We start from the raw sequence: 21,582 nt of genomic DNA on the forward strand, positions 1-21,582 counted from the left end.
AAAAATAACAACAAGGAGAATAACTGGTGCTGGAACAACTGGATAGTCACATGCAAAAGAATGAAGCTGAATCCCTATTCCACACCATATACAAAAATTAACTCAAAATGCTCCTACCACGTATACTTAATTAATCAAGGGTGAAGCAAAATAAAGTCATTTTTGGACACTAAAAAACAAAAAAACAAACAAATTAGTCATCCATTCAACATATTTAAAGATATTACTCATAGAAGCATTTCAAAGGGGGAAAAAAAAGGAATTCTAGGACACCAGAAACAGTAGCAGGTAAATTTGATCCAGATGTAGCAATGGACACTTAAAACAAAAGATTTCATTTGACTTTAACACTTCAGTATCTTTTGAGGATCAAAGTTTAAAATTATTAAATTATATTTCATTTTTTTATGGTTCTAATCATATTACATGATCATAGGCTAACACATATAATCATAACATAAATGCTGTTTATTGATCTTCAATTCTTCGAATCAACCTAGAGGCAAAGCACAACCAAGTGTTACAGAAAAAAAATGTACATGTTATAAACTTTGCTAATGTTAAAAATACAAGTAAATAAAAATCGGGAAGTGTATGGGAAAGAAGAGGAAAGAGAAAATATTGTAATTTCCTCACCCTTCATAGCAGTGAGTTAACAGGTATTTTTGAAGATTATTAAATAAAAAAATAGATACGTATATTATTTACAAGTTATTAATGGCAATGACCTCAAGAATTAAAACCAGGACCTTAACAGTGTTTGGGGAAGGAAATGGAGTATAAGAAGGTGTTAACATAAATTACTTTTAATTTTCCCTCCTTCTGAACTGATTTCTTATTTATATATTAATTGCATATTTTAAAATTACTAGTTTACAAAAATATAAACATTTGTTATATCTATTCAATGGAATATTATGCTATTGTTTAAAAAAATGTGAGATGGAACTCTGTGTGCCAACACAGATAAATGTTCATAACTGAAAAATAATTCCAAACATCACATGAATATAAACATATAACATATATCTATATCTTTGTAAATATAAAACAGAGGAGTAAAATTATATAAATATTTGCAAGTTAATTAAAACCATGTCTATAAAGATTCATTAACAGCTATGTCTATAGGTTTGGAAGTGGGATGGATTTTACTTTATATACACACATATACTACTTATATAATAATAATAAAGAGATACAGTGGTAAAGATTTAGAAATATATTTATGATATACTGTAAAATGAAAAGATAAATTTGCAAACAAATATGCATATAGCACAATCCTATTTTTGTGAATGAAAAGTTATAGGTATGTAACTAGTCTGTGTAAGCTTAAGTCAAGAAGGTTAAGTATCAAATAGTGGATAAATACCAGATAGTCACTACCTCTGTGATGTGAAGGAATAGAAAAGGGAAACTAAATTCCTATGTTACATAACTTAAAAAAATACCATATGATTTCATTTATATGTGGAATTTAAGAAACAAAACAAACAAACATAGAGGGGAAAAAAGAGGAAGAAAAAAAAGAAAGACTCTTAACTACAGAGAACTGATGGTTACCAGAAGGGAGGTCAGTGCGGGGGAAGGGGGGGATGGTAAAATAGGTGGTGGGAATTAAAGAGTGCACTTGTCGTGATGAGCACTGGGTGTTGTATGGGAGTGTTGAATCACTATACTGTACACCTGAACTAATGTTACACTGTATGTTAACTAACTGAAATTTAAATAAAAACTTAAAAAAATAAATAAAAGTCAGCTCTTCCTACACACTAAAACAATCTATAAATCAGTCCTGTTCTGTCACCAATACAAAAAAAGTCATTGCTTGCAAGTTCCTAGCTAATTCACCAGAGGGCTCTCTCACCAAAGATACTTCTGCCGTCTCTATGGAGACATTCTTGGCACCCGTAGCCTAAGTCATGGCCTTCCTAAATACCTGTGACCTCAGAATCTTGTGACATAGATTAATTTCAAAGAACAGAACTTTAGAAAAGAAGGAATTTCTTTAAAAGAATAAGGATAAGAAATTGATTAGAAAGAATAATACTTACATGTAAACATATTTCGCTGGGTATAGAAGTTATCACATTCAGGTCCCTTTTGAACACTGATATGTTAGCAGGCTGACTCACAGCCACATTGGACAGAATCTTAGAGCCTGTCTGCTGAAAATTAGGGGACTGTGCAGGACTATCTTGAATTCCACTGTGACTGATGCCTATGACTTCTGGCACTGGACATGAGAGCGTATCTTCAGCAGAGGAAGAAAATGGAGAGTCTATGCTTTGGGTATCCTTCTGACTCTCAGGATAGATGCTAGATATGCTATGCTCCTGATAGAGCAAGTTTCTTAATTTTTCATCCAGAGTTTTAATTCGGTTGTCTGCAAACTCCATTTTTGGAGGTCTTTCCCCATCTGATTCCAGGACAGTAGAGGGTAGAAGGGTAGTCAGTTCAAGGCCAGGGGTCTGAGTGGGAATGACCATCTTAGGAGAACTTGCTTCAGTGTTCACTGTGGTTTCTCCTTCTTGGGAAATCAACTCTGCATCCATAGTTGGTTGCTGCACTGCTAAGGATTGAGGCTTTTGATCAGACATAAATGCCAGAGTTGTAAGAGAGTTACCAGAAATCTGAGTTGACTCGCCAGGAGGGACCATAAGTACATCAGCCTGACTGGCAGCTTGGTGACATGGATATGCAGGTAGAAATATGCCTGCTTGGTTGGTTTGTCCCTCACATTCAACTGGAACTGCACGAACTGAAGTAGCAGTATAAGTTGAACTACTAGCAACTGATGCCATTATCTGCCTGTCATCTTCCACTTGATAAAATACAGCTTGCTGCTTAGTGTCTACACTGGCATATTCAGAAATCTTACCATCAACTACATCCTTGAGTTCTGATTTGGAGGCAAAAAGTACACGCTGGCAGGGATTATTTTCTAGAGTGAGCAGTGTATCCTGTGATATTTCCTTATTACTTGTGGTTCTTGGACCTAGAACAATAACAAAGAATAGCTAGGCACATATTAATAAATACAAAGCATGGACTAGTACTCAAACTCAAAGGGGACAAGAGGAGCAAGGGACAAACAAGAATCTGTGTGAATAAGTGTTATAAATAAGATTCAAAATACACAGAATTCAACCTGCCAAGCGAAAAAAAAACCTTTATTTTTTCATAAATATTATATTTTAAAATGGCTTAAGTTACACCGTAACAATAGCATCTTCAAAAATGCTTATGAAAATTCTCATAAGAATGAAATACCCATGAAAACAAGTTAAAGATATGGTATAAATTTTATATCCCCATCTTCCAAGTCTGGATGAAGCTGACAGACAACACTTACCAGAAAGTAGAGGTAACCCAGGAACTGTAGACATGGACTGCTGAAGAGGAGGAGACTGAGCCTCACGGTTTCTTATTGTTTGATTGATACAGAATCGCCACCGACCAACTGGAGATGACTGAGGAGCAGATTCATCTGTAGAAAGAATTTGCAAAAATTAATAGGCTAAGCAATTGTCAACATGTTTACCCTATTGATTAAGAAAACCAGGTTAAAACACCAATTTATCTTGTATCTCCATTTCCAATAGCACTAGGATTTGCCAGTACAATGCTGGCAAATACTCTAAACAACTGAGCACAAGATATCTTTAGGGAAGGATTTTAGAATCTATGAAACAAACACTGTATCAATAGCAATAAAAGCAGGGCACAATTTGGGGGAGAAAATGGAAAACATTTTCTCCAGCTGTTCTGATCCTGATTATGATGATACTTATGCAAATCTACAAGTATTAACATTTACAGAACTATACCCCAAAAGAAAAAAATCAATTTTACTGTATGATGACTTAAAAACAAAGTCCCTACACCTTTACTCCTACTTTGTAAACTTATTCAAATAATTATTTTTTAAACTTTAATCTACTTTATCAGTTAGAAATCTGCTCAAATTCCTCCTAACAAGGAAAAGAACATAGAGGAGGACCCTGGCATCCTAACACAAAGTAAATTTCAGGGTAATGGTATCTGATTTCATGACTCCCACACCACCTGTTGCTTCTTCATGTTGTTATAATTCCTTCACAGGTCCTCATTTGTCTATGGCTCTTCGCCCCCTCCCAGATACTCTAAATATAACCATGACCAGAGCTGAAAAGAATGGAGAGATAAAGTCATCAGAAAAGAAAACAGAAGACCCCATTTTTAGTCCCTGGAAGTTTATCTAGTATCTGATTTACAAAAACTTATCAGTGATCAGAGCAGGTAGAAGCATAATATTAGTGGAAGGAAATCAAGATATAAATGACTATATTAAAAAATGAAGCAAACTTAGAACATAGGGATATCAGTTAAGAAAGGTTCTGTCCATCTCACATCAGTGGTTAAAAAAAAAAACTTACCAGTTGACTTCAAACAGTAAAGCCGTTAAAGGTCATCAGTACTGTGACTGCTTTTCTGGTAACATACCATGCAGCAACTCGGAAATAAACTAATTTGATAAAGAACCAACACTTGAAGGAAACCTACAGAATGGTTTTACTTCTTACATCCAGGCTAAAAAGTCCTTTTAAAGTGTGGGAAAACCTACATTAACAATTTATTAATTTCCTTTATTGGCAAACATCTTTCCCAACGAAGTTGCATAAACTTTCCAAATGTCTTGCTTCAAAAGCCACATGGTAAATTTTATTAAATATACTTACTGCTGGTCTGAGTGGATGCAGAATTTATCTGTACTTGTTCAGATGATCCTGTCTGAATTAAAAATGAATAGATAAATAAAGAAGTTCCTGATACATATCTGAGAAGACCTATTTGCTAAATAATTGTTCTTACTTGGCTACTGTTGGATTCCACAATTATAGAGTCAGTTCCAATGGCTCTATCTATAGCAGAGTGGGCATGAAGGATCTCCTGGGCCTGACCTACAATAGCCCTCAATTCTTCTACAAATTTTTCTTTCTCGCTTTCCAGCACAAAGTTATCTTCAACCTGTCCAAATGTAAAAATAAATCTATTAAATTTAGTTTCTTCAAAATTATAATATTGTATCCACAGTGACTATCTTAAAGAAAAATAAATTAAAATTAACTATTTAGATACAAATGCCACAACAGAATTAAAAAACAACCAGCACTAAAGGACCACACAGTACATTAAATTATTCTATTTGGAGACCACTGATGTTTGTCAGATTGATACTACCTACCAGAGAAGAACACAGCATTTAAAAAAATATCTTGCATTCTATAAATTATCATTTGAGGAACACAACTGAGGCAATGTTTATGTTTAAAACTAGGATGTCCAAACCCAAAAGTTTTTAAATCACAAATCACAAAATGAAACATCTCTAATGACGATAAAGCATGGCCTGGAGACAGTTCATAAAATATGATGTTAAACAAGAGGCAGAAATGACAACGTTAACTTTTAAAATGTTTAATTCTGGGGGTGCCTGGGTGGCTCAGTTGGTTAAGCATACAACTTCGGCTTAGGTCATGATCTCACGGTTTGTGGGTTTGAGCCCAGCATTGGGCTCCGTGCTGACAGCTCAGAGCCTGGAACCTGCTTCAGATTCTGTGTCTCCCTCTCTCTCTGCCTGTTCCCTGCTCACATTCTCTCTCTCAAAAAAATAAATAAACGTCAAAAAAATTTAAACAAAACGTTTAATTATGTTTCTACAAGAATACATATCTGAAGAAAATTAGCAGAAACAAAAGCATTATGTACTCTTCCCGCCACCCTTACTTATCCCCATGAAAATAGGGCAAAACTACTAACTTAAGCCTAACAATTCAAAAAAAAGTATGAAAACTAAATGAAATGATGAACATTACTTGACATCTATAGGTAAGATGGTATATAAGTAGCTACTACATTAGAATTACCTGGACTATTTCATAAACTACTGATGCTTAGGCCTTAACTCCAAAGATTCTGATTTAATTAGGGACCGAGGCAATGGATTTGTTTTTAAAAGCTCTTAAGGTGGTAAGAACCACTGACCTAGATAATGTCTTAATAAAACACTCTCATATTTTAGAGATTAGTATAATAAAATGAAAGAAGGTAGACTTACTCTTGATCATAAGCAGTTTATCTTTGTGCAAATTTTAAAAACTAATGGTACCCTAAAAAAAGATTGCTCTGAATAAATGAGGGGAAAGGATGAGAGGAAAAAAGAGATGGAATGCCAGATGGAAGGTAATCTGGTTTCATTGTACTTACCATATAATCTGCAATATCTTCTGGTGCGTCACCATCAGCATCAAACTTGAAGGTGACCATCTTGTTGTTGTGTGTCTCCAACTGACACTCCACCATGTTGTCTCCAGATGTTGACACCTGGGCACAAACATTTCACCAATTTAAGAGTCAGTTATTATCTTCTATTTGCAAATGGACAAAGGAACGTCTAGATGAGTTAACATACAATATATAGAAAAATAGTTTAAATTGTTGAGATTCTAAGAAGGTTGTTTTTCCCTGTTGAAACACTGCCTTAACACCCATTCTATGACAAATAAAAGACTTAAATTAGCAAAATGTTAGAACTGTGATCCTGTGGAAAAGAAAAATTTAACTTATATGAAAACACAAAGTCTGAACAGTCACTGTATTTTGCCGAAATGCAAAGTTTATTTAGTCCTTCATTTCCAAAATTCTCTTAATCACACAAATTAGCACTTTAAGCAATAGAAAACACACTGCTAATGGAAATGTATACTGGTCCAACCTTTGTGGATGGCAATCTAGCAACGCGAATTTTAAAAATTGTTAAATCTTCATATATTTTCACTACTTTTATTGATTTAATTTAAATTGAAGTATAATTAACAGTTATATTGGATTCAGGTGTACAACATACTGGTTTAACAATTCCACACATTACTCAATGCTTACCATGGTAAATGTAGTCACCATCTGTCACAAGACAACATTATTACACTCTCATTGACTTTAGTCCCTTTGCTGTACATCATCCCCTACAACAACCTCTCCTCTGCCAACCATTTTTGTTCTCTGAATTTTTTAAGTTTATTTTTTTATTTTGAGAGAGAAAGAGAGAGAGAGCATATGGAAAGGGGGAAGGGGCAGAGAGAGACAGGGAGAGAGAAAGAATCCCAAGCAGGCTCCACACCGCCAGTGCAGAGCCCGATGCGGGGCTTGAACTCACGAACTTCAAGATCATGACCTGAGCCAACATCAGATGCTTAACCCACTGAGCCACCCAGGCTCCCCTGTTCTCTCAGTTTAAGAGTTCAGTTTTCTGCTTGTCACTTTTTTACCTATTAATTCTACTTCTAGCAATGAATCATTAAAAAAAACAGGGATCTTAAAAAAAAAACAGGGATCTTTATATAGATCTGTGGTCAAGAGTGTTTGCTACAGAGAAAGAGACATGCACAGACATACAGACAAAAGGAGAGAGAAAGACAAAAAGAGAAGAAACAGACTGGCAGACAGAGATAGACTGATAGAAACAATTTAAATGAATAATAACAGAAGTGATTATTAAAATACTGTATCTCTATACAAGGGACTATCTAAGGCAACAATTTAAAATATGTTACCGGGGCACCTGAGTGGCTCAGTGAGTTGAGCATCCAACTCTTGATTTCAGGTCAGGTCATAATCCCAGGGTCAATGGATCAAGCCCTACATTAGGCTCCAAGCTGAGCAAGAGCCAATTTAAAATTATCTCTTTCCCTCTGCCCCTCTCCCCTGCTCGCTTGCTCTCTCTCTCTCTCTCTCTCTCACTGTAAAATAAGAAAAATATTTTAAATATTATGCTACTGAAAAATTACAAAGTGACACAGGAAAATGCACATGATATATTAAGTTTTTAAAAATGGAGAATATGGGGCACCTGGGTGGCTCAGTCAGTTAAGCATCCAACTCTTGATTTTGGCTCAGGTCATGATCTCATGGTTTGTGGGACCGAGCCCTGCAATGGGTTTTGCACTGACAGCCCTGAGTCTGCTTGGGATTCTCTCTCTCAACTTGTCTCTCTCTCTCTCTCCCATAAATAATGAAAGAAAGAAAGAAAGAAAGAAAGAAAGAAAGAAAGAAAGAAAGAAAGAATATGACTTCTCAAACTATTGCAAAAAATAGAAAAGGAAGGAAAACTTCCAAATTCATTCTGTGAAACCAGCATTACAAAACCAGATAAAGACATACAAAAAAAAAAAAAGAACTACAAGCCAAAATCACTGATGAACATAGATGCAAAAGTACTCAACAAAATACCACCAAACTGAATCCAATAACACATTAAAAAAATCATTCACCACGATCAAGTGGAATTTTTCCTGGGATGCAAGGGTGGCTCAATATTTGCAAATATATCACTGTGATACATACATCAACATGAGAAAGGATAAGAACCATATGATCATTTCAATAGATGCAAAAAAGCCTATGACAAAGCACAACATCCTTTCATGATATAAATCCTCAAGAAACTAGGTTGAGAGGAAACGTACCTCAACATAATAAAGGCCATATATGAAAAATCCACAGATAACGTGATGTTCAATGGTGAAAAACTGAAAACGTTCCCCCTTAAGGTCAGGAAAAAGTCAAGGATGTCTACTCTCACCACTTTTATTCAACATAGTACTGGAAATCCTAGCCTCAGCCATTAGACACAAAAAGAAATAAAAGGGATCCAAATTGGCAAGAAACAAGTAACCTTTTGCAATTTGAAAATGACATGATACTCTATGTGAAAAACCACCAAAAAACTACTAAAACTAATAAATGGATTTACAAAGGTTGCAGGATACAAAATCAATGTATAGAAATCAGTTGCATTTTGGGGCGCCTGGGTGGCTCAAATGTTTAAGCATCTGACTTCAGCTCAAGTCATGATCTCATGGCTTATGAGTTTGAGGCCCCCGTTGGGCTCTGTGCTGGCAGCTCAGAGCCTGGAGCCTGATTTGAATTCTGTGTCTCCCTCTCTCTCTCTGCCTTTCCCCACTTGTGCTCTGTCTCTGTCTCTCTCTAAAAGAAATTGAAGATAATACAAACAAATGGAAAGATATTCCATGCTAATGAATTTGAAGAACATATATTGTTAAAATGACCATATAACCCAAAGCAATCTACAGATTTAATGTAAACCTCACCAAAACATTTTTTTTTTACCGAACTAGAAAAAAATATCCTAAAATTTGTATGCAAACACAAAGGACCCAGAATTGCCAAAACAATCTTCAAAAAGAAAAATAAAGCTAGATGTATGACACTTCCAGACTTAAAGTTATACCACAATGCTATCATAATCAAAAGAGTATGGTACTGGCACAAAAACAGACACACAGATCAACAGAACGGGACTAAAGCCCAGAAATAAACCCACAATTACATGGTAATTTAATCTTCAACAAAAGAGACAAGAACACACAATTGGAAAAGGCTCTTTGAAAATTACTGTTGGTAAAACTGGAGAGCTACATGCAAAGGAATGGAACTGGACCACTTTTGTACACTATACACAAAATAAATGCAAAATGGATGAAAGAACTAAATGTGAGACTTGAAACCATTAAAGTCCTACAAGGGAACACAGGCAATAATTTCTCTGACATTGGATATACCAATATTGTTCTAGATATGTCTGCCAAAGCAAGGGAAATATAAGCAGAAATGAACTATAGGGACTACATCAAACTAAAATGTTTCTGTACAACAAAGGAAACAATCAACAAAACTAAAAAACAATGTACTGAATGGGAGAAGATATTTACAAATGACCTATCCAATAAAAGGTTAGTATCCAAAATATATAAAGAATCAACAACAGCCAAACTATGGACAGAGTGTAAATGTCCATCGACTAATGAATGGATAATGAATGCATAAAGAACATATGGTGTATACATGTATGGGCATGCATGCGCGCGCGCGCACACACACACACACACACACACACACACACACTGGAACATTACTCATCTTCAAAAAGAATGAAATCTTGCCATATGCAACAATGTGGATGGAGCTAGAATGTATAATGTTAAGCGAAATAAGTCACTCAGAGAAAGACAAATACCATACAATTTCATTTATATGTGGGATTTAAGAAACAAAAAGGATGAACATATGGCAAGGGGGGAAAGAGAAGAGAGGGAAAAAAAACCACAAGAGACTCTTAATTCTAGAAAACGGACTATGGGTTGATGAAGGGAGGGGAGTGGGAGATGAGCTAGATGGGTGGTGGGTACTAAGGAGGGCACCTGTGATCACTGTTTTTCTTTTAATATGAAATTTATTGTCAAATTGGTTTCCATACAACACCCAGTTGGGATGTCCAGCTCATCCCAACAGGTGCCCTCCTCAATGTACATCACCCACTTTCCCCTCCCTCCCACCCCCCATCAATCCTCAGTTTATTCTCAGTTTTTAAGTGTCTCTTATGGTTTGCCTCCTTCCCTCACTGTAACTTTTTCTTCCCCCTTCCCCTGCCCCATGGTCTTCTGTTAAGTTTCTCAGGATCCACATAAGTGTGAAAATATATGGTATCCGTCTTTCTCTGCATGACTTATTTCACTTAGCATGACACTCTCCAGTTCCATCCATGCTGCTAAAAAAGGCCATGTTTCATTCTTTCTCATTGCCAAGTAGTATTCCATTGTATATATAAACCACAACTCCTTCATCCATTCATCAGTTGATGGACATTTAGGTTCTTTCCATAATTTGGCTATTGTTGAAACTGCTGCTATAAACATCGGGGTACAAGTGCCCCTATGCATCAGCACTCCTACATCTCTTGCATAAATACCTAGTAGTGCAATTGCTGGGTGGTAGGATAGTTCTATTTTTAATTTCGTGAGGAACCTCCACATTGTTTTCCAGAGTGGCTGCACCAGTTTGCATTCCCACGAACAGGACAAGAGGCTTCCTATTTCTCCACAACCTCTCCAGCATCTATAGTGTCCTGATTTGTTCATTTTAGCCACTCAGGCTGGCGTGAGGTGGTATCTGAGTGTGGTTTTGATTTGTATTTCCCTGACGAGGAGTGATGTTAAGCATCTTTTTATGTGCCTGTTGGCCATCTGGATGTCTTCTTTAGACAAGTGTCTATTCATGTTTTCTGCCCATTTCTTCACTGGATTTTTTTTTGGGGTGTGGAGTTTGGTGAGCTCTTTATAGATTTTGGATACTAGCCCTTTGTCCAATATGTCATTTGCAAATATCTTTTCCCATTCCGTTGGTTGCCTTTTAGTTTTGTTGACTGTTTCCTTTGCTGTGCAGAAGCATTTTATCTTCATGAGGTCCCAATAGTTCATTTTTGCTTTTAATTCCCTTGCCTTTGGAGATGTGTCAAGTAAGAAATTTCTGCGGCTGAGGTCAGAGAGGTGTTTTCCTGCTTTCTCCTCTAGGGTTTTGATGGTTTCCTGTCTCACATTCAGGTACTTCCTCCATTTTGAGTTTATTTTTGTGAATGGTGTAAGAGAGTGGTCTAGTTTCATCCTTCTGCATGTTGCTGTCCAGTTCTCCCAGCACCATTGGTTAAAGAGACTTTTTTCCATCAGATATTCTTTCCTGCTTTGTCAAAGATTAGTTGGCAATACTTTTGTGGGTCCAATTCTGGAGTCTCTATTCTACTACATTGGTGTCTGTGTCTGTTTTTGTGCCAATACCATGCTGTCTTGATAATGACAGCTTTGTAGTAGAGGCTAAAGTCTGGGATTGTGATGCCTCCTGCTTTGGTCTTCTTCAATATTACTCTGGCTATTCGGGGCCTTTTGTGGTTCCATGCAAATTTTAGGATTGCTTGTTCTAGCTTCGAGAAGAATGCTGGTGCAATTTTGATTGGGATTGCATTGAATGTGTGGATAGCTTTGGTTAGTATTGACATTTTGACAATATTTATTCTTCCAATCCATGAGCACGGAATGTTTTTCCATTTCTTTATATCTTCTTCAATTTCCTTCATAAGCTTTCTATAGTTTTCAGCATACAGATCTTTTGCATCTTTGGTTAGGTTTATTCCTAGGTATTTTATGCTTCTTGGTGCAATTGTGAATGGGATCAGTTTCTTTGTCTTTCTGTTGCTTCATTGTTAGTGTATAAGAATGCAGCTGATTTCTGTACATTAATTTTGCATCCTGTGACTTTGCCAAATTCATGTATCAGTTCTAGCAGACTTTTGGTGGAGTCTATCAGGTTTTCCTAGTATAATATCATTTCATCTGCAAAAAGCAAAAGCTTGACTTCATCTTTGCCAATTTTGATGCCTTTGATTTCCTTTTGTTGTCTGATTGCGGATGCTAGCACTTCCAACACTATGTTAAACAACAGCGGTGAGAGTGGACATCCTGTCGTGCTCCTGATCTCAGGGGGAAAGCTCTCAGTTTTTCCCCATTGAGGTTGATGTTAGCTGTGGTCTTTTCATAAATGGCTTTTATGATGTTTAAGTATGTTCCTTCTATCCCGAGTTTCTTGGGGATTAAGAAAGGATGCTGAATTTTGTCAAATGCTTTTTCTGCATCTATTGACAGGATCATATGGTTCTTTTCTTTTGTTAATGTGATGTATCACATTGATTGATTTGCGAATATTGAACCAGCCGTGAAGCCCAGGAATGAATTCACTTGATCATGGTGAATATTTCTTTTTATATGCTGTTGGATTCGATTTGCTAGTACCTTGTTGAGAAATTTTGCATCCATATTCATCATGGACATTGGCCTGTAGTTCTCTTTTTTTTGCTGGGTCTCTGTCTGGTTTAGGAATGAAAGTAATGCTTGCTTCACAGAATAAGTCTGGAAGTTTTCCTTCCCTTTCTATTTTTTGGAACAGCTTGAGAAAGAAAGGTATTATCTCTGCTTTAAATGTCTAGTAGAATTCCCCAGGGAAGCCATCTGGTCCTGGACTCTTATTTGTTGGGAGATTTTTGATAACTGATTCAATTTCCTTGCTGGTTATGGGTCTGTTCAAATTTTCTATTTCTTCCTGTTTGAGTTTTGGAAGCGTGTGGGTGCTTAGGAATTTGTCCATTTCTTCCAGGTTGTCCAGTTTGTTGGCATATAATTTTTCATGGTAGTCCCTGAAAATTTCTTGTATTTCTGACGGATTGATTGTAATAATTCCATTTTCATTCATGATTTTATCTATTTGGGTCATCTCCCTTTTCTTTTTGAGAAGCCTGGCTAGCGGTTTATCAATTTGGTTTATTTTTCCAAAAAAACAACTCTTGGATTCATTGATTGCTCTAATCTTTTTTTAGATTCTATACTAAACAAATACTGCTTATTTCTCGTCTGATCTTTATTATTTCTCTTCTGCTGAGTTTGGGGTGTCTTTGCTGTTCTGCTTCTATTACTTTAACTGTGCTCTTAGATTTTATATTTGGGATTTTTTTTTTTATTTCATGAGATAGGCCTGCATTGCAATGTATTTTCCTCTGAGGACTGCCTTTGCTGCATACCAAAGCATTTGCAATGTTGTATTTTCATTTTCATTTGTTTCCATAATTTTTTAATTTCTTCTCGAATTGCCTGGTTGATCCATTCATTCTTTAGTAGGGTGTTCTTTAACCTCCATGCTTTTGGAGGTTTCCCAGACGTTTTCCTGTGCTTGATTTCAAGCTTCATAGCATTGTGGTCTGAAAGTATGCATGGTATGATCTCAATTCTTGTATACTTATGAAGGGCTGTTTTGTGACCCAGTATGTGATCTATCTTGGAGAATGTTCCATGTGCACTCGAGAAGAAAGTATATTCTGTTGCTTTGGGATGCAGAGTTCTAAATAGATCTATCAAGTCCATCTGATCCAATGTATCATTCAGGGCCCTTGTTTCTTTATTTATTCTTCTCTCTAGATGTTCTTTCCATTGCTGTAAGTGGAGTTAAAGTCCCCTGAAATTACCACATTCTTATCAATAAGTTTGCTTATGTTTGTGATTAATTAATACATATTCGGGGGCTCTCGTATTCGGTGCAGAGACATTTATTATTCTTAGCTCTTCCTGATGGATAGACCCTGTAATTATGATATAATGCCCTTCTTCATCTCCTGTTACAACCTTTAATTTAAAGTCTAGTTTGCCTGATATAAGTATGGCTACTCCAGCTTTCTTTTCATTTCCAGTTGCATGATAGATAGTTCTCCATCCCCTCACTTTCAATCTGAAGGTGTCCTCAGGTCTAAAATGAGTCTCTTGTAGACAGCAAATGGATGGGTCTTGTGTTTTTATCAATTCTGATACCCTATGCCTTTTGGTTGGAGCATTTAGTCCATTTGCATTCAATGTTATTATAGAAAGATATGGGTTTAGAGTCATTGTGATGTGTATAGGTTTCATGCTTGTAGTGATGTCTCTGGCACTTTGTGGTCCTTGCAACATTTCACTCACAGAGTCCCCCTGAGGATCTCTTGTAGGGCTGGTTTAGTGGTGATGAATTCCTTCAGTTTTTGTTTGTTAGGGAAAATCTTTATCTCTCCTTCTATTCTGAATGACAGACTTGCTGGATAAAGGATTCTTGGCTGCATATTTTTCTGTTCATTACACTAAAGATTTCCTGCCATTCCTTTCTGGCCTGCCAAGTTTCAGTAGATAGGTCTGCAACTACCCTTATGTGTCTACCTTTGTATGTTGGGGCCAATGTATCCCTAGGTGCTTTCAGAATTCTCTCTTTATCCTTGTATTTTGCCAGTTTCACTATGATATGTCATGTAGAAGATCGTTTCATGTTATATCTGAACGGAGTTCTTTGTGTCTCTTGGATTTCAATGCCTATTTCCTTCCCCAGATCAGGGAAGTTCTCAGCTATGATTTGTTCAAGTACACCTTCAGCCCCTTTCTCTCTCTCTTCTTCTTCTGGAATTCCTATGATGCGGATATTGTTCCATTTGATTGCATCACTTAGTTCTCTAATTCTCCCCTCATACTCCTGGATTTTTTTATCTCTTTTTTTCTCAGCTTCCTCTTTTTCCATAATTTCATCTTCTAATTTACCTGTCTCTCCTCTGCCTCTTCAATCCGTGCTGTGGCTGCCTCCATTTTATTTTGCACCTCATTTATAGCATTTTTTACCACCTCATGACTCTTTTATAGTCCCTTGATCTCTGTAGCAATAGATTCTGTTGTCCTCTATGCTTTTTTCAAGCCCAGTGATTAATTTTATGACTATTATTCTAAATTATTGTTCTGTTATATTGCTTAAATAGGTTTTGGTGAGTCGCTACTTCCTGGCATTTCTTTTGAGGAGAATTCTTCCGTTTCATCATAATTTGGGTAGTTTTCTATCCTTTATTCGTTTTAATTTTTTTAATGTTTTTATTTATTTTTGAGACAGAGAGAGACAGAGCATGAGCAGGGGAGGGGCAGAGACAGAGGGAGACACAATCCGAAGCAGGCTCCAGGCTCTGAGCTGTCAGCACAGAGCCCGATGTGGGCCCAAACTTATGGACTGTGAGATCATGACCTGAGCCAAAGCGCACACCCAACCGACCGATCCACCCAGGTGCCCCAAGTCCTTTATGCGTTTTAAAAGCTTGTGTGCTCTGCACCTGCAAACACTGCTATATTAAAGGAGCGTTATATACTGTCCAAGGCCTGACCCTTCAGGAGGTGTTTAATCGGGGATTGTTACTTGCTCTCTGTTGTTGTGACTTTGGTTATTTTATTACCCTACTCGTAGTAATATTTTGTACCCTCCACCAGATTTGTTCCTTGGAGTAGCCCTGTAAAGGAAAACAGACAGACAAACAGGAGACAAAAACATGCAAACACACAAGCAAATAACACAAACAAATAAACAAAAACAAAAACCTAACGGCTAAAAACCAAAAACCCAAAAACACAGACTACAAGTAAAGAAAAGGTTGGAGGAAGTGCTGAGGGAAAAGCACATCCAAAGAGAAATGACAACAGTGGGGCGGGGGATAAACGTTGATTGGGCAGTTGATTAGTCAGAGAGACTAAAAGGCTTAATCCAGAGAGAGAGAAAGGAAAATAAAGAAGGAGGCGGGGAAAATGAAATGAAGATAAAATTACCCATACAGAGAAACTATATGGCTTGATTATTCCAGAGAGAGAGAAAGGAGTGTAAAGAAGGAGGTGTAGAACATGCATCAAGACAATGCATTAAATATGCCTGTTTAGACAGACCAAAAACCAGAGTAACCAGCCAAGGGGAGGGAAGAGATAAGGAGGAGAAATGGCGGGGGGGGGGGGGGGGGGGGGGGGGGCGGGAGCGGCGGATGAAGGCAGGTTCTGTGCTATCATGGATCCCTCCAGGGAGGGAACCACTTTCTCAAGCTGCAGACTGAGCCTGTGACCTACAATCGCACCCAGGCGTGGCTCCCCTCCTCCCCAGCTGTGCGAACAGGGAGCTGGCCCCAGTCCGAAGAAAGACCCGCAGTTAGAGATTGGATCCCTCTCAGTCTCAGTCCGAGGTCTTTCTCGAGCACTGGGTTTTGTATGTAAGTTATCAATCACCAAATTCCGTTCCTGAAACCAATACTGCACTGAATGTTAACTAAAATTTAAATATAAAAAAAATTTAAAAACATCAATATATACATAAATCATTATGTTGTACACCTTTAATGTTTATAATGTTATATGTCAATTATATCTCATAAAACTTAAAAAAAAATAAAAATTAAAAAAAACAAAATATATGAAAAACTTCTAAAACTCAACACAAAAATATAAGCCCATTACAGAATGTTCAGAAGAGAGTCAGAGCTTGGGAAGATGGTGGAGTAGGAGGATGCAGAGCTCAACCCTTCCTACATTTTCAACTAGATATCATCCACACCCAAGTCAATAAACTGGAGAGTGATCCAAAGACAGGCAAAACAAACTCCACAACTAGAGATGAAGCTGCATTTGAAAAGTTAAGAAGGTCAGAGGCCAAAGAGGCTTCCCACAAAAGGAATGAAATTATGTGCATAAAGAGAGCAGAGAAACTGACCCTCACACCAGGGAGTTCACAGGAGGAATACTGATCCCCACAAAGTTTGGCTCTAAGAACCAGAGGGGCAGGGGCACCTGGGTGGCAAAGTCTGTTGAGCACCCGACTCTCGATTTCAGCTCAGGTTATAATCCCAGGGGCATGGGATCAAGGCATGCAACAGGCTCCACACTGAGCACAGAGCCTGCTTAAGATATTCTCTCTCTCTCTCCATCTGCCCTGTTTGCGTTCTCTCTCTTAAAAAACCACACACACACACACACACACACACACACACACACAAAAGAGGGACTACATTCTATGAGTTTGTAACACCAGTGGGGCTTACAACCTGGAGCTTTATAGGTCAGCTGACTTAGCACTGGGCAAGCCAGGTGGGTGAATGACAGGTGGGTTGCCACACTTAAAGAGACAGCAGAGAGGCAACATAAAAATGGCAGCTTATACAAAGCCAGGGGAAACAGGAGTCAGATCTGTTCATACTGATTTTGGACTGTATTGGGGACTTTTCCTAAAATGAGGGAGCTGGCACATGCCATTTTTGTCCCCTGCCCATAGCATAAGCACAGAGACACCTGCAGAAGGCGAGACTGCACAGACGCTTGCTATCTAACCCACCAGCAGTATTCCACACCCATGAGTTCTGCTGAGGATTGCCTACTCCAAGCCTGCAAGCCTTGGCCCTATACTCAGGGCAAATTATGTTAAAGACACACAGGTACCCTGCCTAGCAACAGGTGCACAGCTGCCAAAGGGCAACAGGCATGTCACCAGCACCATATCCAGCTATGCACACCCACCACCCTCATGTATCCTGCCCAACTGTGATCCCCAGCCACCATCGCACATTGAGCCCAAACTCATGGCCTGGCCTCAATGGCACATAGTCCCCAGGGGTTGTGGGAGGGGGGATGGGCTAAATGGGTAAGGGGCATTAAGGAATCTAGTGAAATCATTGCTTCACTATATACTAACTAGTTTGGATGTAAATTTTAAAAAATAAAAAATAAAGTTAAAAAAATAAAAATTAAAAAAAAAAAGTACAGGGAAACAAACGAAAATGAAAACACAATGATCCAAAACCTCTGGGATGTAGCAAAAGTGGTTTTAAGAGGGAATTTACAACAATACAGGTCTACCTCAAGAAGGAAGGAATATCTCAAATAAACAACCTGACCATGCACCTAAAGGAGGTAGAAAAAGTACAACAGTCAAAACCTAAAACCAGAAGAAAAATGGAAATAACAAAGATGGGATTAGAAATAAAAGATATAGAAACTAAAAACAAAACAAAGCAAAGCAAAGCAAAACAAAACAAAACAAAACAAACAATAGAACAGATCAATGACACCAGGAGCTGGTTCTTTGAAAAAAATTATAAAATTGTTAAACCTCTAGTCAGACTTGTCAAGAAAAAAGAGAAAGGGCTCAAATAAATAAAATCACAAATGAGAAAAGAGAAATAACAACCAATATCAAACGTATAATCATAAGAGAATACTATGAAAAACTATATGCCAACAAATTGGATAATCTAGAAGAAATGGATAAATTCCTAGAAACATATAAACTACCAAAACTGAAACAGAAGGAAATAGAAAATTTGAACAGAGACAACCAGCAAAGAAATTGAGTCAGTAATCAAAAAATTCCCAACAAACAAAAGTTAGGGACCAGATGGCTTCACAGATGAATTTTAACAAAATTTAAAGAAGAGTTAATACCTATTCTTCTCAAACTATTCCAAAAAAACAGAAAAGGAAGGAAAACTTCCAAATCCACTCTATGAGGTCAGCATTACTCTGATACAAAATCCAGATAAAGATACCACTCAAAAAGAGAACTACAGGCCAATATCCCTGATGAACATAGATGCAAATAAACAATTTTGAAAAGGAAAAGCAAAGTTGAAGACATCACAATTCTGGATTTCAAGTTATACTCCCAAACTACAGTAATCAAACAGTATGGTACGAGCACAAAGAGACACAAAAACCAATGAAAAGAAATAGAAGATGCAGAATAAACCCACAACTTCAGGGTTAATCTTTGACAAAGCAGGAAACAATATGCAATGATAAAAGGACAGTCTATTCAACAAATGGTGTTGGAAAAACTGGACAGCAACATGCAAAAGAATGAAATTCCACCTCTTTCTTATACCATACACATAAATAAGTTCAAAATGGATTAAAGATCTGAATGTGAGACCTGAAACTGTAAAATTCCTAGAAGAGAACACAGGCATTAACTTCTTTGAAATCAGCAGTAGCAAATTCTTTCTATTTATATCTCCTGAGGAAAAGGAAACAAAAGCAAAAATGATCTACTGGGATGACATCAAAATAAAAAGCTTCTGCACATCAAAGGAAACAACTAAAAAAACTAAAAGGCAACCTATGGAATGGGAGAAGATACTTGCAAATTACATATCCAATAAAGGGCTAGTATGCAAAATATATAAAGAATTTATAAAACTCAACATACAAAAACAAATAATCGAATTAAAAAGTTGTCAGAAGACTTAAACAGACATTTCTCCAAAGAAGACACTCAGGCCAAAAGACACATGAAAAATGCTCATCATCACTTATCATCACGGCATTGCAAATCAAAACTATAATGAGATATCACCTCACACCTGTCACAATGACTAAAATCAACAACACAAGTAACAACAGGTGTTTATGAGGATGTGTAGAAAAGGGAACCCTCATGCACTATTGCTGAAAATGCAAACTGGTATAGCCACTGTGGAAGACAGTATGGAGGTTCCTCAAAATGTTAAAAACAAAACTACCCTATGATTCAGTAATCACACTACTAGGTGTTTACATAAAGGAGACATAAACACTAATTCAAAGGGATACATGCACCCCTATGTTAATAGCAGCATTTACAGTAGCCAAGATATGGAAGCAGTACAAATGTCCATCGATTGATGAACGGATAAAGAAGATATGGGGTGCCTGGGTGGCTCAGTTGGTTAAGCGTCTGACTTCGGCTTAGGTCATGATCTCACAGTTCATGAGTTTGAACCTCTGTGCTGACAGCAGAGAGCCCACTTTGGATCCTCTGTCCCCATCTCTCCACCCCTCCCCCAATCATGTACATGTACTCTCTCTCTTCAAAATAAACATTAAAAAATTTTTTAAAAAGATATGGTTGGGGTGCCTGGGTGGCTCAGTCAGTTGAGTGTCCGACTTCAGCTCAGGTCATGATCTTGCAGTCTGTGGGTTCGAGCCCCGCATTGGGCTCTGTGCTAACAGCTCAGACACTGGAGCCTGCTTCAGATTCTGTGTCTCCCCCTCTCGCTGCTCCTCCTCCCTCTCATGCTCTGTCTCTGTCTCTTTGTCTCACAAATAAATAAACATTAAAAAAATTTAAAGATATGGTATATACATACAAAGTAGGTTACTCAGAAATAAAAAAGAATGAAATCTTGTCATTTGCAACAAAATGGATGGAGTTCAACAATATAATGCTAAGTGCAATAAGTCAGTCAGAGAAAGACAAATACCATAAGATTTTACTCATATATAGAATTTAAGAAACAAAACAAATAAGCGGAAGATTAAAATAAGAGAAGGAGAGAGAGACACTCAAGAAACAGACTCCTAACTATAGAGAACAAACTGATGATCACCAGAGGGCATGTGCATGGGGGATGGATAAAATAAGTGATGGATATTAAAGAGTACACTTATGATGAGCACTAAGTGATATATATGATTTTTGAGTAACTATATTGTACAACTGAAACTAATATAACATTGTATGTTAACTATACTAGAATTAAAATTAAAAACTTAATGAAATTAAAATATATGTGTGTGTGTGTGTTCAGCAAAAAAAAAGGAAGAATATGAAATTATATAATGGTTTAAGCATCCATCCAAGATGTATATACCAATTAGTTAGAAATATCAGCTTTAAAGTTTGGATTCCAATCAGACTATCAATTGCTAGTTCAATGACCATAGGCAAATTGCTTTACCCCTCTAATCTTCAATATCTTCATTTGTAAAGATGAGTATGCTAACACCTATCATACAGGTTTATTGAAAGATTAAATGATAAAACAAATGCATAACATTTAAGGTGTCTACCAAAAAAGAAAACATTTGCTACTATTACTAGCACTATTACAACCTTAATAATGTAAAATACTATACATACATATAGAAAAAAGATGAAAAAAGTGAATTTCATTTTCTTCCTTGTATTTGGCCTATACTTCCTAATACATAATATTCTTATCAGAAAAAATTTTAATGAGAGAAACATTAGCGCTTCACATGCTTTATACTCACCTCTTAAGAAACATGGCCCCTCTCTGTCAACACAGACCTCTACACACACTCTCAAGCAAATAATATTTACACACTGACCTGAAGCACAGTAAGTTGGAATTTAGTCCCCTTCTCTGATCGAGGACAGGAAGCTCTTCTTTGTTTGATCCGATCTTGTTTGCCATTTCCATATAGGTTATCAGGAGTATTGATGTTTTCCTTCACAGCTGCCACATCTTGATTCAGACTAGTTATTAAAAAAAAAAGCAACTCCTATTCAATTTCTCAGAGCAAACACTATGCCATAATTCTCAAAGCCCAATATTTA

General features: G+C 37.1%; 1 protein-coding gene across 1 annotated transcript in view; it reads right to left on the bottom strand.

The window, feature by feature from the left end:
* Positions 1–21,582, bottom strand: part of WNK3 (WNK lysine deficient protein kinase 3) — a 183,176-nt gene that overhangs the window by 40,570 nt on the left and 121,024 nt on the right. The window contains exons 12-17 of the mRNA XM_042974715.1: positions 21,354–21,501; positions 6,253–6,369; positions 4,858–5,013; positions 4,725–4,776; positions 3,359–3,493; positions 2,058–3,001 (exon numbers count right to left, since the gene is read on the bottom strand). Coding sequence (XP_042830649.1) covers positions 2,058–3,001; positions 3,359–3,493; positions 4,725–4,776; positions 4,858–5,013; positions 6,253–6,369; positions 21,354–21,501 — 1,552 coding nt within the window. The remainder of the gene's footprint in view (positions 1–2,057; positions 3,002–3,358; positions 3,494–4,724; positions 4,777–4,857; positions 5,014–6,252; positions 6,370–21,353; positions 21,502–21,582) is intronic.

The sequence above is a fragment of the Panthera tigris genome, chromosome X (genome assembly GCF_018350195.1).
Source record: "Panthera tigris isolate Pti1 chromosome X, P.tigris_Pti1_mat1.1, whole genome shotgun sequence".
Classification (NCBI taxonomy): Eukaryota; Metazoa; Chordata; class Mammalia; order Carnivora; family Felidae; genus Panthera; species Panthera tigris.